The 16450-nt window shown below is 49.4% G+C and overlaps 1 protein-coding gene across 1 annotated transcript in view; it reads left to right on the forward strand.

Moving 5' to 3' along the window:
- The window catches only part of pard3aa (par-3 family cell polarity regulator alpha, a), a 349891-nt gene that overhangs the window by 332226 nt on the left and 1215 nt on the right, over window positions 1–16450 (forward strand). Inside the window, 5 exon segments of the mRNA XM_030349167.1 lie at window positions 2849–2966; window positions 10094–10233; window positions 11546–11549; window positions 15691–15732; window positions 15734–16450. The exon segment at window positions 15734–16450 is cut by the window's right edge and continues 1215 nt beyond it. Coding sequence (XP_030205027.1) covers window positions 2849–2966; window positions 10094–10233; window positions 11546–11549; window positions 15691–15732; window positions 15734–16138 — 709 coding nt within the window. The 3' untranslated portion in view covers window positions 16139–16450.

The following is a 16450-nucleotide window of genomic DNA, read 5'->3' on the forward strand; positions in this document are numbered from 1 at the left end:
CCTCCCCCCCCCATCCCCGCCCAACTGGGTCCTCGGCCCCAAGCCTTCCATTTCTATCCATTTGAATGTCTTTGTCCTTCCAGTTTATCATAGTGCCCCCCCCCCCCCTCCAAGAAACCCATGGACTTTGTACTGCTGTTGTGTGGTCGAGTGGGAGGAGTGAATGTTCTAGGCGTGGGAGGGGGGGGGGGGGTGATTGGGGTTGTAGAGCCCCTCCAAATAGGCGCAAAAAGGCCCCGCTTTGATCCAGCCGAGACGAATCCAGCCCTCGTTCAATTCCCACCAAAAGCCTTTACCCCTCCCTCCCGCAAACCTGATGCAGTTTCCATTTGTGGCACTTGGATAAATATGTTGAGGCCCCGTTTCTTTAATTTACTGGAAGATCTTGTCTCCAAACAACTTCCATCGCCCTCCGTTGCACCCGGAGCCCCCCTCCGGCCCTCTGAAGTAGATATTTGATTACATTACCCAAGAGCCCCGCTCTCCCTTTCCCTCTCTTTCTTCTGTCCTTCCCCCCCCCTCGCTCTCTCTCTCTCTCTCCCCCTCAGATTGATACTCGGTCGGCCAGGAGTGGGCCCAAAGGTCTCAGTATGTGGCCGAGTGTATATGGTGTCGCATGGACTTGTTTATAGCCCAGGTTGCGGCCCCTCTCCCTGGCTCCCCAGCTGGATGTAGGAGGGAGCCTCTCTGGGGATAGAATGGCGGGGAAATTTACGGGTCTGTTTGTTCGAGGTTAACTTCTAGGTCCTTGGCTGGAAAGGTCTGAGGAACTGAGCTTTCTCAGCCTTGGCTGGATCTGTGATCTTTTTGTCCAAGCCTCACAGTTATAGTTATGATGGTTCTAAAAGGACACATTCCTGTGGAAGAAATCTGTTCACCACCTCTGGTCTTTTGCTGTCTTTTTCATATGAACATTTTGGGTGTGTCTGTATACTATACTATACTATACTATACTATACTATACTATATACTGCATGACGTTACTGCAAAGGTTTTTTTCACACCCCTCCATTTCAATGTTTAAAATTGCATATTTTGACACCAGTAAGCTTTGAAAAATGCTTAGTTTCAACAAAACACAGGTTCATGGAGATTTGAAATAACTGCTCTTTTGACACACAATGGCGTAACCCCATCACACTGTTCTACTAGAAATGAGCCATCAGGCCATTGATGCGATGTCTGTGATATAAAGTGCCATCCTTTATGGGCCGCAGTTGAGTAAATGTGTTCCTCTAATGAACCATATGGTCTTTAAGACACTCCGTGCAAACAGGAAATGTGAAATTGATTTTGCAATGAACGGTAATAGGCCTGCACCGTTGGACCCCGGCCCTAAAAAGCATAACCCACCCCACACGCCAGTGAGCCACTTAATCGTCCACATCCACCATCAGGCCCGTAATGTAAGCTCCCCCCGCTCCCACGCACATAAAGTTTAGGCCATCAAATGGAGTATAACTAACACAATTGATTCTGATGTGGGCCATATGGATAACAGGACAATCATGTCCCGCCGACGCCTCTGCTCGGCTGGACATGATTGGCTCGCTCTGGGGACGGTCGCCCTGGACGCGGGCCCGACGCTGATGAGGCGCTGTTTAGTGCGCTCTCAACAAAGGTTGATTGGCAGGCTGTCCTGATGCCATTATCGTCACGACGACGTGCTCGCTCTGATGTGCAATTATCAACGGAATAGTGGCTAGAATCGCTGAGGCTGAAATAAAACGATCTCTTCAATGCCCCCCCCCCCCCCTCCCCCAGATAGACCACCCTTCGAGTGCCACTCAGACCAGGGAGAGAGTGGACGGGTGACAGCTACCTGCGTGGTCAAGTGGTTCCCTTTGAAAGTGTCAGTCCGTCGCTCAGCCCCTCCGTCCGTCAGCGGCGACACTCATCGCACCACCCTCTTCACCCGTGCTTTTGTTGTTGTTGTTGTTGTTGTTGGGCTCTCTCTGTCGTTGTCAGTGATTCTCATGGACTGACTTTTCTAGCCCCTCTGCTCTTTGTGCATTCAACTCTTCCGTCCATTCATTGACCGCTCCACCCATCCAACCATCCATCCACCCCGGCCTCCCTCCCTCCCTCCCTTCCTCCCCGGCCCTCGAGCATAAACATTCCCTGGCCGGCTTAACCTTCAGTATCCCCCTCGTGGTGTGCATAAACGCCAGCTTATTATCGGGCCCGCTTGTCCCATCACAATTATGCTTTCTGTCGTGCGCCGCCTCGGTTGCCGGTGATAAAAGAGCGGGTTGATTAGTCTGAAGGAAGACTATTGATTTCTATTGACATGCACCTCAAAGCGATGTAATGAAGGGGATGTAAATGAAGGTTTTCCACAGTGCAGTGTTTAATGACTGTGTGCCCTAAAGAGGCCTATACTCTTTCTGCCGTCTAAAGCAGACATGCATCACTCACAATGGGGCACGGGGGACCGTTCTTTTCCCTTCCCCTGGATAAGTTAAGGTAGAGGAAGAGAGAGTGAAATTGAAAGGATATTGTGCAGTTAAATGGAATAAATATCACAATTGATTGAGTATCCAGATCGGTTTGATTTCTGGGATAGTTTTGTGGTGTGACCCAGTGATCTATTTCATATGCAGTGTTCAGTAATCAACATTTATATTATGCATAATATGTAGCATATGTAGAATATACATTATTTAATCAAAATAAGTGTAGCTATACTAACAGTACATTCAAATGCATTTCAATTCAATTTCATTCCAATTTGAATAAATTAAGACAAAGCTCACGTACATAAGGATGCACAGTACTTTTCGACCGTGGGTGAATCTGTGATGAAATGGAACGTCATATAATCCCTGTTTCGTTCTCTCCCTCACAGCCATGTGGCTCCCAACAACCATGACCGGATACAAAGGTTGAGGCACGAGTTCCAGCAGGCCTTACACGAGGAAGAACCGGAAGACCAGGTCCACACCTTCAGCCCAGACCAGTCCTGGGTGAGTGCTCAGATAAGACACCTGCAAAACATGGGGGGGGGAAACCCAAAGAAATACCATAGCAGCTTAATGGATTCCCGATACTCAAGCTACAGCCCGTTCCTAATCCTTCTAAACTCGATCTGAACGGTGCCTCTTTCTGCCTGGGCCTTATACCTGACCGCCTGTGAGCCAGCAGCCTGCTCCGACCTCAAACCCACAAGCACACCGTCTTAGGCGCTCCGTTGTCACGAAGTTCTCGTTTGCCAATTGACCCGCTTCCATGTCCTTGAAAAGGGTCTGTGTTTCCAACTTCTGCCAAATATCACTGGCTGATTTCTAATTCTCAAAGTCACCCTTTGATCCCTGAAATAATTGCTAATTACTTTGCTTTAACCGTTTTTGGCTCTGGGAAGTCACTAAAAGGGGCTGTGTGACATGAGAAGTTTGAAAAGTGAAAGAAATAGAAGAAATCCCAGCACTGCAAATCATGATAGTTTCTATGAAGGTATATACCTTTGACTGAGGTTATGTTAATATAAGGTGGATGGCCCTTTCTTCTTTTTGGCCATTTTGTTAAACTATATTAGCAATGCTAGTATTACGAGCAAAACCAGTATACAAGCAAAAGCAATAAAAACAGATGCATCTTGCACGGTGTGTGAATAAATATTAGCCAAATGTTTATCAAGGGACAAACACTAAAGAGGACAGAATTTCTCAGCAACCCCAATGTGGGTGAAAGGTCAACTAATTGTGTATCTCTGCGTTATAATGTCTTCGAGACAGACATGGCTTTCAGAGACGTGACTCTGTGACCTGGCTGTGAAGAAAAAGGGGCGACTAGAAAACATGATTATATAATTCTGGCACAGGCTACAACCATTACCCAAAAATTGTGGGTCAGCCCGGGGACCCTGGGCATTGAGATGTTATGCGTCATTTTCTGCGCTCTGGCCCCAAATAGCCCCATGTCCTAAGCGTCGCCGTTTAAACATTTAAACTGGATTCTCACAGAAGCGTTCGACGCGACGGCGGGAAAAAGTTACTCGCCGTTTTCTTCTCACCGTCTAAATGGGCTTTTGTGGTTGGAAACGGTCTTACTGAGTAGGTTGGTTTAATTATAAGAATTCCTCCGAAGCGCATTCCTGTATACGGCTGGCTGGGGTCTGTGTGCCCTGGATTAGAGCCGGCGTTGGTTTTGCTGATGATCGAAAAATTATTAGAAGCCGCCGGTGGCGTCTTAATCTCTCTCTCTCCTCCTCTCTCTCTCTCTCTCTCCCTTCTCTCTCTTCTCTCTCCCTCTCCCTCTCCCTCTCCTCTCCCTCTCCTCTCTCTCTCTCTCTCTCTCTCTCTCTCTCTCCTGCTCCCTTTGTCAGTCTCTCTTTCTCTCCATCTCCCTCTCTATCTCCCTCTCACTCTCTCTCAGTCTCAGTCTCTCTCCCTCTCTCTCCCTCTCCCTCTCCCATTCTCAGTCTCAGTCTCTTTCTCTCTCGTTTCATCTCCTGGGCTGCTCTGGGTCTCTGAAGGAAGGAGATGTTAACTGTTTGTTCAGCACTAAGCACTCTCAGGCAGTCTCCTGGCCTCCGAGCTCCTAATTGCTTGTGATTGTTGACTTTGTTGAAAGCGCCTGCACCGATCCACTGGTAATAAGATATAGGGCTCTCCCCGGAGTATCCAACTCTGTTTTATTAGCCTTCTTTTATCTTCTGCTCGCCCTCCAAGCAAAGGAGCCGTATTGGTGTCGCTTGTTAAGGGAGGAACTGCAGAAGTCACCCGTGCGACGCGTTGATGCTGATTTGAAGGACTGCCATTTGTATCCGGTCGTGTTTTTCTTTTTGCAGTCGATGAAAAACAAGTAGGGTAAGGTGGTTCACCAGGGGAATATTTCTTAAAACACGTGCAGACGGCCTAGCGATGCACTTGGGTGGGAACACAGATAAAGGGACATTGGAGATGGGAGCTGAGAAGAGTGCAAGCTAAGCATTTCATGGAGAAGTTTACGTGTTTTGTGCTGATGGACACACATACACACACACACACATACACACACACACACACACACACACACACACACCCACACACACACACACACACACACAACACACACACACACACACACACACACACACACACAGGCCGGCTACTGTGTATAGATACTATGTTACAAAGAAATATCTTTGTAGCAGCTGAAATGATGCTCACACATTCACACGTATCAATTCACATTCCATCTTGCGTATTGCTAAAAGCAACAATTTCAAGTGAATTAAATTGCAGAGTATTTTAAGAAATACCTAGCCCACATCAAAGGCTGCCGCGCTGCTTTGATGCTGGCTGTCCCTGGGCCGTCCCTAATGCTGGATGGCAACGGTTGTCTCCCTGATCCGCGTGCAGATCCAAAGTGCAGACAGACACTCGCTTCTACCTAGCTTGCAAAAGTTATGAAGAGAAACACACTGTATCGGCGAAGTCACGCGTCAAACACTTGGCACGCTACTGTTATTAGGGTCGGCTTGGCTCAGAAGATAGAGCGGCTTGACGGGTGGCGGGTATCCGGAAGGTTGTTAGTTCGATCCTCCTAGCTGAGTGTAGAGATGTCCCTGAGCAAGACACCTAACTGCTCCCGACGAGCTGGCTGTCGCCTTGCGTGGTTTACTCCGCTGTGAATGTATGTTTGAACAGTTGTGGGTAAAAGCGTCTGCCTTATGCCCTAAATGTATGTTTGACCTTTATGTACCTGGAGCAGGCTCATGGTATACTCACATGCTCTGTGAGGCTGACACACGTTATTTTAGGTAATGGAAATGGGAGTACCTGGGGAAACCCCCAATGAACCTGAGGAGAACTGTGAAACTGCCGTTGAGGTGCCCATATGTTTGAATCAGTGTCTGGGTGAACGGTGTGTTTGGTGCTGCTGTAAAGTAAACAATACACTCTTTCAAGTAGCCGTTCAGAAAAAAAAGGGAGAGTGCAAATTGGGTTGACTGAAACAAACACACAGAGAGCAATGTATTCAGGCTACGTCTCCTTCACCTTTGTTTGGGCACGGAGCCCAGACGGTATCAGGGCGGTAGAGCCCAAGCCAGCCCAGAAGGCGGCCAACAGCTGAGCCCCCCCCTCGACCCCCACTAGGACAACGTTCACGTTTGGCTCCTAATCTTCGGCCCCTCCCCTTATGTATAATTATCCCCAAATCCCTCTTTCGCCGCGTGCTTCAACCTGGCCTATTCCTCGCCAACTCAGTGCACTTAGAAGCGTGACATTTTTCCTCCCTCCTTCCCTATGCATCGCTCTGCAGAGAACGGCGTTGTCCAGATGTTTGCTATAAAACACCCACCGTTTTTATTCCAGAGAGTTGTCTTTCTATGTGTTTATTCTCCGTCTGCTGACATGAAAGACAGTTTGGGTGCGGGGGTTTAGTTATCTGTTGAGGAGCGCCAGTGGCCGTGACCACAAATGAGAGTATGCGGATCATGCTGCAAGCTCGGTTGAAACACACCCACGGAGCTCTTAAAATCTTTATGTGGATACATTGATTTTATTACTATTACATTATCCAACCGCTGCATACCGACGAGACAATCCACATTAAGCTACGGCAAGCTCTGTGTGTGTGTGTGTGGTGTGTGCGTGTGTGTGTGGTGTGTGTGTGGTGTGTGTTGTGTGTGTGTGTGTGTGTGTGTGTGTGTGTGTGTGTGTGTGTGTGTGAGTATGAGTGAGAGAGAGAGAGAGAGAGAGAGAGAGAAAGAGGAAGAGAGTGTGTGTTTTGTGTGTGTGCACATTCAACAATTCGACATGCCTAAAAGCACGTATGATGAGTCAAGCACCTTCAAACCCTTAAAATGCACACGTCTCACATGTTTGAGTGTTTGTGTGTGTGTTTTTGTGTGTGTGTCTGTGTGTCTGGGTGCATATGCTGTGTTCTAGAATGGGTGTGTGAATTCCTCTGTACACAACTCAACTCTTTTCCCATGCGTCATGTGAACTGTAAGCCCTGGCTAGTGAAGTCATTTTGACTTTCCCCATATCGGCTCCAGGGTTTAAGGTGTGAGGGAGTGTGTTTACTCCAGACCGTGACGGTGGGATGAATCCCTGCGCACCACCCGCACCCCACCTTGTTACTCCCACCCACTCACACACCCACCCGCATGCTCTGGGGGTCTGGCATGCGCCCACTTACCCACAATGCACCCTGGACAACACAGTCAAGATCATCAAAAAAGCCTCAATCAAAATGCATGTGGGAACTCACACAATATCACACGCATGTTATTGCGTGTGATACTATTAGAGTCATACACACACATGTATGTGCGTGTGCACACACAAGACAAATAACTCATACCAACGAAGACACACATAAACACACACACACACACACAATATACACACGCGAACTCACATATCTTGACTCAACTGATCTACAATAGTGGAATAGTACCCTTCGGTTGCTTCCTAGGTGTTTTTAGTTTTCAGCTCAGGACAAAGGAAGTGGTGGACCACGTCAATTAGTCAAGTAGTAGTGGGATGCAGCTGTTCCAGCCACTCACAAATGAATGAACTGTCCACAAAGTTATGGGTTAGGATCGGCCTTGAATCAACTGGTAGGCCAATCGCAATATAGGTCGGTTGGAGAACTTGAACGTACTTTGACGAGTGAAGGATGAACCATCTCTCATTCTCATTCGTTCTACCTACCTTTCTTCCTCCATGTCTTTATTTCCTTATTTTGTTCGCTCTTTTCCCTCATGTCACACACATTGCCCGTTTCCATCGGCCCGGTAAAACCCTTCCACATGTCTGCCTGTTTACAGTAGGGATGCTTTCTTTAAGAAAAAAACCCTCCAGCCTATTTAAAGCCGGCGTAGATCCATATGTATGTACTGATCCCTGACAGCAGGACGCTTTGATATGCAGATGGCCCTCCGTAGAGCTTACCTCTGGGCCGAGGACGGTTCTATCCCGAACCCCCACGCCCTTCTCGCGGCTGCACTCAGACGTTTCTTTTTGATAGCCTCCAATAATTGTCCTAATTGCGCTCTGCCCCCATTCCCCGTTCCCTGGCTCAACGTCTGTGAATGTCTGTGTGTTTTGACAGGTGTAGTGGGTCCCGTTGGCCCCGTCTGGGTTGTCTTTGACGGGCTGGTAAAAAAAAAAAAGACAGCTCCAAGTTGACATCATTTTTTTTGCATTATTGGATGAAACAAACCCGATGTCTCCCGTGATTCGATTGCGACAAATGTCATGTTTTATGTGCCGATGTGTTCCAGGCCCGTGCAGGAAATAATCAAATCCCCAGCAAAACCCCAAGCCCACCCACCCACAAACCCACCTCCCTCTCTGGGGTTAATACCATTACTCTGACTGATTTCCTCTCCTGGCGATTGCTAATGAGCTCCTCTGGCGTCGGTACGACTTCCGAGCCTTCGTTCCTGAGCGAACGCGGCGCCCCTACCTGTCACTCCTTCCTCCAGACCACCCCCGCCCAGAATCCCAAGGAAATGTCTCTCGTGCGTGACTGACTATAATCTCACCGATACTTTATATCGATTTCTTTCTTTGGCCTCCCACCTCAACCTCACATTAAAATAATTTCTCTTCTTTCTGGGCTCGTATTTCTTAATCTTTTATTTCACTTTGCTGTGCCTCACGTTTAACACCGCCGGGGGGAAACGTGCCCGTTGCCAGCAGAGCGAAGCCGGCAGAAATGTTTTTTCCCCGATTTATTTTGTACACACGTTTGAAGTGCATTTTAATTTTTTTTCTTCTTCTTCTCTCTTTTATATTCGCGCCTCAGAGTGCTTGGGAGCGCAGGCCGGGAGGGATGCTGAGCGAGGTGTAATTGGGCTGTTATCTACAGCTGTGAGTATGGAGGAGAGAGAGAGAGAGAGAGAAGAGAGAGAGAGAGAGAGAGGAGAGAGAGATGAGAGAGAGAGAGAGAAGAGAGAGAGATGAGAGAGAGAGAGAGACGAGAGGACGAGAGGAGAGAGAGATGAGACGAGAAGAGAGAGAGAGAGAGAGAGAGAGCTCAGAAGAATGAAGTAGAGAGAAAGCCAGAGAGAGAGAGGGAGAGGGAGAGAGAGAGCGCAGAATGAAGAAGAGAGAGAGAGAGAGATCTCTGATTAGGCGGAGGGAGAGAGAGAGGGCGGGTCTTCCGAGGAGGGGGAAGGAGAGAGAGAGAGAGAGAGAGAGAGAGAGGGAGAGAGAGTAGAATGAGGGAGAGAGAGAGAGGGAGAGAGAGCTCAGAGTAGGAGGAGGGAGAGAGAGCTCAGAGTAGGAGGAGGGAGAGAGAGAGAGAGAGACAAAACTCACCAGTGCCACAAACGCATGCACACACACACACACTACTGTTTATTGTCTCTTGGCTAACTATACAAATGTTGACTACATGCTGTTTTCTATAATATATAAAAAAACACATCTGGATAAATCTTGCAAGTTTGATTGAATAGCCCGAGTGCCAACTACAAGTAATTACCCCCTGCACTTGTGCATCCACACACCCCCACACACACACATCCTCTGCTGATTGGCCCACCATGCTCGTTAATCAGCCAGCTCATCAGAGGCTTGCTGGCGTTGAGGGAGAGGGGGGCATCGCCATGTCAACCCCTCAGGTGATCGAAAAACAACTGAAACCCCTACACACACACACTTGCACACATGAACACACACCCAGAGTGTGTTTGAGGTCAAGGTCGTTCACTCACTTAGCAATGCTTCAAGGACATTTACTTCTATATGACTATTTAACCAGGCATTCATGTTTAAAGATCTGCTTCTCATTGGAATATGATGCTGTTCAACAATGATGCAGTGCATCAATGTGGTCGTGCTATGACTGCACTGTACACTGAAAGAAATATACTTTTGTGCTACTTTTACAATACTTATGATTGAAGAAACCATGCAAAGTTGGCTTCGTTGTCAAGCGGTTTCAGCACCTGCTCCTTTCCCCCCCATCTGAACTGTTTATTCCTCTCATCATGGGTGTGATCTGGACCTGTTGTAATGTGTATTTACAGCATGTAACAATGGTGTGTGTGTGTGGTGTGTGTGTGGGTGTGCGTGTGTGTGGTGTGTGTGTGTGGTGTGTGTGGTGTGTGTGTGGGGTGTGCGTGTGTGTGTGTGTGTGTGTCTTACAGGCCAGCAACGGGACAGACGGCGGGCGCCATTCGGTGACGATGGACAGCCAGGTCCAGAAGCAGCAGCCGGAGGAGGAGGAGGAGGAGGAGGAGGAGGAGGAATACCAGCAGGCCCAGAGACACTACAACTCCCTGCCCCGGTGAGAGACACTGAGAGAGAGAGAGACACGGAGAGACAGTGTGAGAGAGCCACAGAGAGAGAGACAGTGAGAGAGAGCCACAGAGAGAGAGACAGTGAGAGAGAGCCAGGGAGAGAGAGACACAGAAAGAGCCAGTGAGAGAGAGAAACTGAAAGGCAGAGAGAGAGAGAGAGAGAGGGAGGGACAGAGAGACAGACAGAGAGAGACAGCGCGAAAAATGAGAGAGAGAAAGCGAGAGTGAGGGAGGCAAAGAGAGAGGGAGGGAGGGACAGAGAGAGAGACAGAAAGAGAGACAGTGCAAAACAGAGAGAGAGCAAAGCAGAGAGAGGGAGAGAAACAGAGAGAGAGCGAGACTAAGAGAGCCGGCGAGAGAGAGAGACACTGAGAGAGAGACCTAGAGAGACAGACAGAGAGAGAGAGGTGAAGGGTGGGTGTGTGTTCCCATTCGGTCCCATTACATCCTGCTTTCTTCGCGTTCCTTTCGCCATTTCACACTCATTACTCGTCGTCCGTCTGCCATCTCGCTGCTCTACTTTCCCTCGCCGGCGTCTTCTCTTCTCTCGTCCAAATGGTCCTTCACTTTGCTACACAGTTTGTCTGCACATCATTTCATGGCGAGGCTTTTCTCCCTTCCCCCCCCCCTCCCCCTTTCCTTGCCTCCCTCAATCTCTCCCTTTCTCCTCTATGTGACTTATCACGTTCTTCGTGCCCTTTATCAATCTCCACTTTTGACTTTTTATGTTCAGATTGTGTCTTTGCTCCCTCTCTTTTTTTACTCTAAGGGGGCTCTTTGACAAACCTCAAAGTCAGCCGCTACAAAAGCCACTTTCAGCACATCTCCACACATTGAAATGATCTCCACTTTTGCTTCAACTATTTTGACTCCCATCATTTAATGCAATCACTTGGAAATATTCAAGAGATGTTTCCGCTTCATTAAGTCAATGTCGACCCTGAATCGTGGTGACATTGTCAGAGAGACACACACACACACACACACACACACACACACACACACACACACACACACACACACACACGGTCCAGTGGGCTGTGTTTAGAGAAGGAAATTCCTTTTTGTAAACTTTGCCTCCGAAGTGGAGTTGAGAAACCCTCACATTAATACACTTCATCCTTCTTCATTATCTGGAAATGGTAATGTTAGCTTTAGCAGGATTGTCGATAAAGCTTTGCATATATTCCATCTGTGTCTATGGACTCAGTATTTAAGTTTCACGGCGACTGCTGTCGTCCTTATCGCCTCCATTTCTCCTCAGCGCAAAGAAAGTGTTCCAGGCGTAACGAGTAAAAGTCAAGTCTGGTATTTCCCTTGTGCTCTGATTGACACCTGGAATTAAAGTGTTTGCTTTTAAAATCCCCTCTACTGTTGGACTTTAATTTCCTCGCCGTTGTGGGAGATGTCAAATGTCGGTGTGAGCGGGTTGATTTATTTGAATTCTTGAATGTCCATATTGTCCTTATTAGGTTAAACCGCCCACACTGCCTTTTTTCACATTTCTTCCGTGATAAAATAAATTGGGTGGTAGTGTGTGTGTGTGTGTGTGTGTGTTGTGTGTGTGTGTGTGTGTGTGTGTGTCTGTGTCTGTGTGTGTGAGAGGACACTAACTTCCTTATCAATACACGTGTGTGGTCTCTTATGAAGGAATCCGTCTTGGCCGGGGAAAACCTCTCCCTAGTGAGAGTCTAAGATCGCATGAACTCTCTGGACAAACACGTCTTTTATTATCCCCCTACCCTACGGATGCTCTGCGGAGCCGCATCCCGGGGTCGGGGGAAGCATGTTCCTGTCCGTGCCTGTGGATTTTTATGGTCCACATGGATGCCTAATCAATACTGGATGTATGACCCCCAATCCATGACGGATCCATACATCGCCGCTCTCATAGGTGTCGGACAGCGAGGCATCTTATTTGATTGGAAAACCGCCTTCCCGCAGATCCTTCTGTCTCTCTCTCTCTCTCGCTGCTTCTCTCTCTCCTCTCTCCTCTCTCTCTCTCTTCTCTCTCTCTCTCTCTCTCTCTCTCTCTCTCTCTCTATCTCTCTCTATTTCGAAGCAGATTCACGCTGTGGGAGTCCCCCCCCCTCCCTAACCCTGACTGAGGCGAGTGGACAGTTCTTTTGATAAGCATTCCTTCCCCTCTCAAAGCGTCCCTCAGCAGACTAGGTCAGATGAGCTGCGGATTGACCTCTGACCCCTGGCGGAGGCTAATCAAAGCCCATGTCTGGACATGGCCGGCTCATTAGGATCCTCAAATTCTGTTCTCAGGATCAGCGTGTTTGTAGATTATGACCCTCAATCGGCTTTACACGCCAGCGGGCGTTTTTTGATTTATTGTTTTATTTTGTTATATACTTTTCCAACCACATTTTTCCACAATCTAGTGAGGAAAAAAACAAGGGTAACAAGAGTCAGTTCACCGCATAACCGAATTGCGACTTTCCAGAAAAGAGAGAAAGAAAGAGAAACACCACAAGTGGCAGTTAGCCGGCTGGTGCTATCTGATGTCGACTAGGCTTAGCTAGCTGTCGCGGTTTGTGAGAGTGGGGATCGAAGCAGGGCTAATGAAGGCTTGTTGTCGGAGTAGGATTAGCGTTGGTGGTTGGGGCGAGGGGGGGCGGGATTATGGTGTGTGTGTGTGTGTGTGTGTGTGGGGGGGGGGGGGGGGTGGTGAGGAGAGATGGGAAAGGGGGTAAAGTGAGTTAGCAGGCGAAAGCGAGAAGGCAGTGATTAGCTTGTTAGAGACTAACCCGCTATGCATACACATGCAGGGACACGCACACGCACACACATTGTGCAACACGAATACTAACCCTTGTAAAAGAGTGGTCTGAAGAAACTGGCAGAGCTCCTCAGTCTCCCTTTCTCAGCCATCTAAAATCTATAGCCTACATAAGTCTTTATATATATTTCTTAAACTCTTAAACTTTATCTACTGTAGATAAACAAACTGTGCTTGTGTGTGTGTGTGTGTGCGTGGGTGCACGTGCGTGTGCGAGCGTGGACGAGAGACCCTCACCTCCTGCTCCATAAATGATTTTTCCCAGCTGTTTCAGAACAAACACAGAAACACGACCAGCAGTTTCTCCTTCTCTCTCCCTCTCTCTGAGCCAACATCCTGGCTCTGTTTGTATGTTCTGTTCGTTCACATTGACCCCCTCTCCTTTCTCCCACCTCTATATTCCAATTCCTACTCCGGCAAGTGGAACCACATCCCCTAGGTGACACGTCCCAGGCTGAGTCCGAGAGATAAGGGAGGTAGGACACTTCTCCACGGACTCATGAATCACCTACCTAGTCCCTGGAACCACCCATCCCCTTCTCCACCCTGACCCTATGCTACCCTGTCTCTTAACACAAGCCCCCCCCCCCCCCCAACCTTCCCCCCTATTCACTCACCATATCTAGAGAGAGAGAGAGAGAGAGAGAGAGAGAGAGAGAGAGAAAGCAGAGGATAGGAGAGAGAGAGAGATAGAGGAGAGAGAAGGAGAGAGAGAGAGAGAGAGAAGAGAGAGAGAGAGAGCGAGAGAGAGAGAGGAGAGAGGATGAGGAGAGAGAGAGACTGTACTGGATTGGATCAGGTCTTGTCTCTGCTTTGTAAACCCGATGCTCCAGTACAAGTAGTGTTGGGGCCAACTGCTCTCTGACTAAAGTGCGTGTGGTTAGTTGGGGTGGGGGGGGGGGGGGGAGGGGGGCCTTTTCAGGCCCCCAAAATCCTTAGCATGTGGGTGCTCTGCTGTGCAGTCTGTCCCTGCATCTGCCTCTGTACCAATTAAGCATGTTCAAAAACAACACACACACAACCACACACACACACATGCACACTTTGTGCAAACGGCACACATGGGGACCGAGACGCCCACATATGTGTGAGCATGCCCAGTGCGTGAGAATAAACAGGACCGATGGACTAATGACTAAACGTACACACACGTATGGTAGATCCACACTGGCTACACATGTACAAACAAACACAGCCCTTGTATGCAAGCTGTGTGTGTGTATACGCACACAGACACACAAACACACGCACATGCACACACACACACACACACACACACACACACACACACACAAACACACACACACAGATGGACAACAGCAGACGGATTCTTGTGGGAGCCTTGTGAGCTTTGTGTATTAAGCTCCTCTTCCTCCATCTTCCTTACTCCTGACCCACAGGGTCTACCATTAGAAACAGTGCAGATGTCACATTCTCATCACAGCCTGTCTGGTCCCCCCCCCTCAGAAGAGACACTCATGACATCCCGGCCAGACAAATGGAAAAAATGGCCGTCCAAAAAAGATACATTAGGAAAGGCTGGCAGGCAGTGAGATCCAACAGAAGGAGCAGCAATAGCACAAACCCTTGTTGTTTGAGTGGTCTCCTTAAGAAGACGTTGAGACGGTGTGTCCCTGAACCTGTGTGCCCTGCTCTGAGCCAGTGACCCCAGGCGCCCCCTTCACACAGCCCCGTGCAGTACGAGCCTAGCCAGCGGTTCCCAGAATCCCCTCGCTGCTTTGAATCCCGCCGCTGCATCAACGCTAAAGGGAGGAAAAACAGTTTGTCAGGGAGGGGGGTGGCTTAGACGCTTAGTAGCCACGGTACTCCTGGTCCTTTGTACCCCCCATCGCACTAGCCCTGCATCTGACCCACCTGGAGGATGACACGATAGATAAGACAAGGCAGGCGTGTGAGCCTTAGAGCACCTACGAACCAGCCGCATCCATCCCCCCCCCCCCCCCACACACACACACACCCTCCACGTGGCTGGGCCGCCCGGCTGCAGGATGGGGTGGTAGGAGAAGCTATTAAACGCCGCTGTGCTGGTCACTGAGGTGGAAACAGGATTGGCTCCTCCGACCAGATGTGAAAGCCACTGTCATGGGTACTTTGGAGCTATCATCCACCCTTCACCCTCCGCCTCCCCCTAATACACCCCCCTCCAACCCCCCAACCGTTCCTTATGTAAAGTGTGTGTGTGTGTGTGTATGCGACTGTGTGTGTGTGTGTGTGTCGGTTTCGAGACAGGCCTCTTCTCTCCGTGAGGCCTGCCATTACTGTCTGCACCATGAATGCGGCTGCGTTCATGTCTGCATTGCCAGAAAAGAAGCTAAATGGAAGAAACCGAGACGTCATTTTGAGGGGAGGCCATAACATTTTGGGGGTTAGTTTAATGTGGGGAACTCACAGTCCTGTGGGCGTCGGGCGTCTCTCCCCTCTGCCTGTTTCCCCCTGCCTCGCTCTTCTCTCGGACCCAGCGCATTCACATCATCATTGTTATTATTCCATCCAGTCGGTACTGAACTCCCTCTCTGCCCTTCTGTGTGTGTGTGTGTGTGTGTGTGTGTGTGTGTGTGTGTGTGTGTGTGTGTGTGTGTGTGTGTGTGTGTGTGTGTGTGTGTGTGTGTGTGTTGTGTGTGTGTTTTCAGGCCAGCCCCATAAGAACCCCAGCACCGCTTCCCAGGACCCCTGGGAGAAGGTCTACCCCCCCCGGGGAGACCTTCCAGACGGCCAAGGACAACCCCCGCTACTCCAGCTACCAGGGCTCGCGCAACAACAACAACGGCTACCTGGGCGCCACGGGCTTCAACGCCCGGGTCCTGCTGGAGACCCAGGAGCTACTGAGGCAGGAGCAGCGCCGCCGGGACCAGCAGCAGCAGCAGGAGCAAGAGGCCGGCCATGCCCGCTCGCCTGCACCGCAGGACAGGGAGTCTTGTACTCCAGCCCCAGGCTCCGTCTGCAGCTCCAGCTCGGGCTCCAGCATGGCCGGCACCCAGTCCCATAAAGGCCCCTACAGGCAGGACGTGCCCCCGTCCCCCTCGCAGCTGGCCAGGCTGGGCCGGCACCACAGCTCGGAGAAGGGCAGGCAGTTCTACTCCTGAGAGAGGCAGGCGGAGAGGTTAGAGAGAGGCCGCGGCGAGGGGACATGGGGATTCAGAGACGGGGGACTGTGGGACGAAACTGCGGGGAGGAAGAGGAAGAGAGGGACAGAGGCAGCGAAGACGAACAACTGACTCCATATGCAATCACTGGGGACGGGGGATGAGGAAGTCTGTTGCTTTTCAATCGCCAAGATACAAATATCTTCCTTTTTTTATGATTATGGGATTGTTGATATGAAATGTCTATATATAAATATATATATTTAAAACAAAGATCATTTTTTTTAAATACGTTATGAATCATGATGCTGT

This window comes from Gadus morhua, chromosome 23 (assembly GCF_902167405.1).
Source record: "Gadus morhua chromosome 23, gadMor3.0, whole genome shotgun sequence".
Taxonomy (NCBI): Eukaryota; Metazoa; Chordata; class Actinopteri; order Gadiformes; family Gadidae; genus Gadus; species Gadus morhua.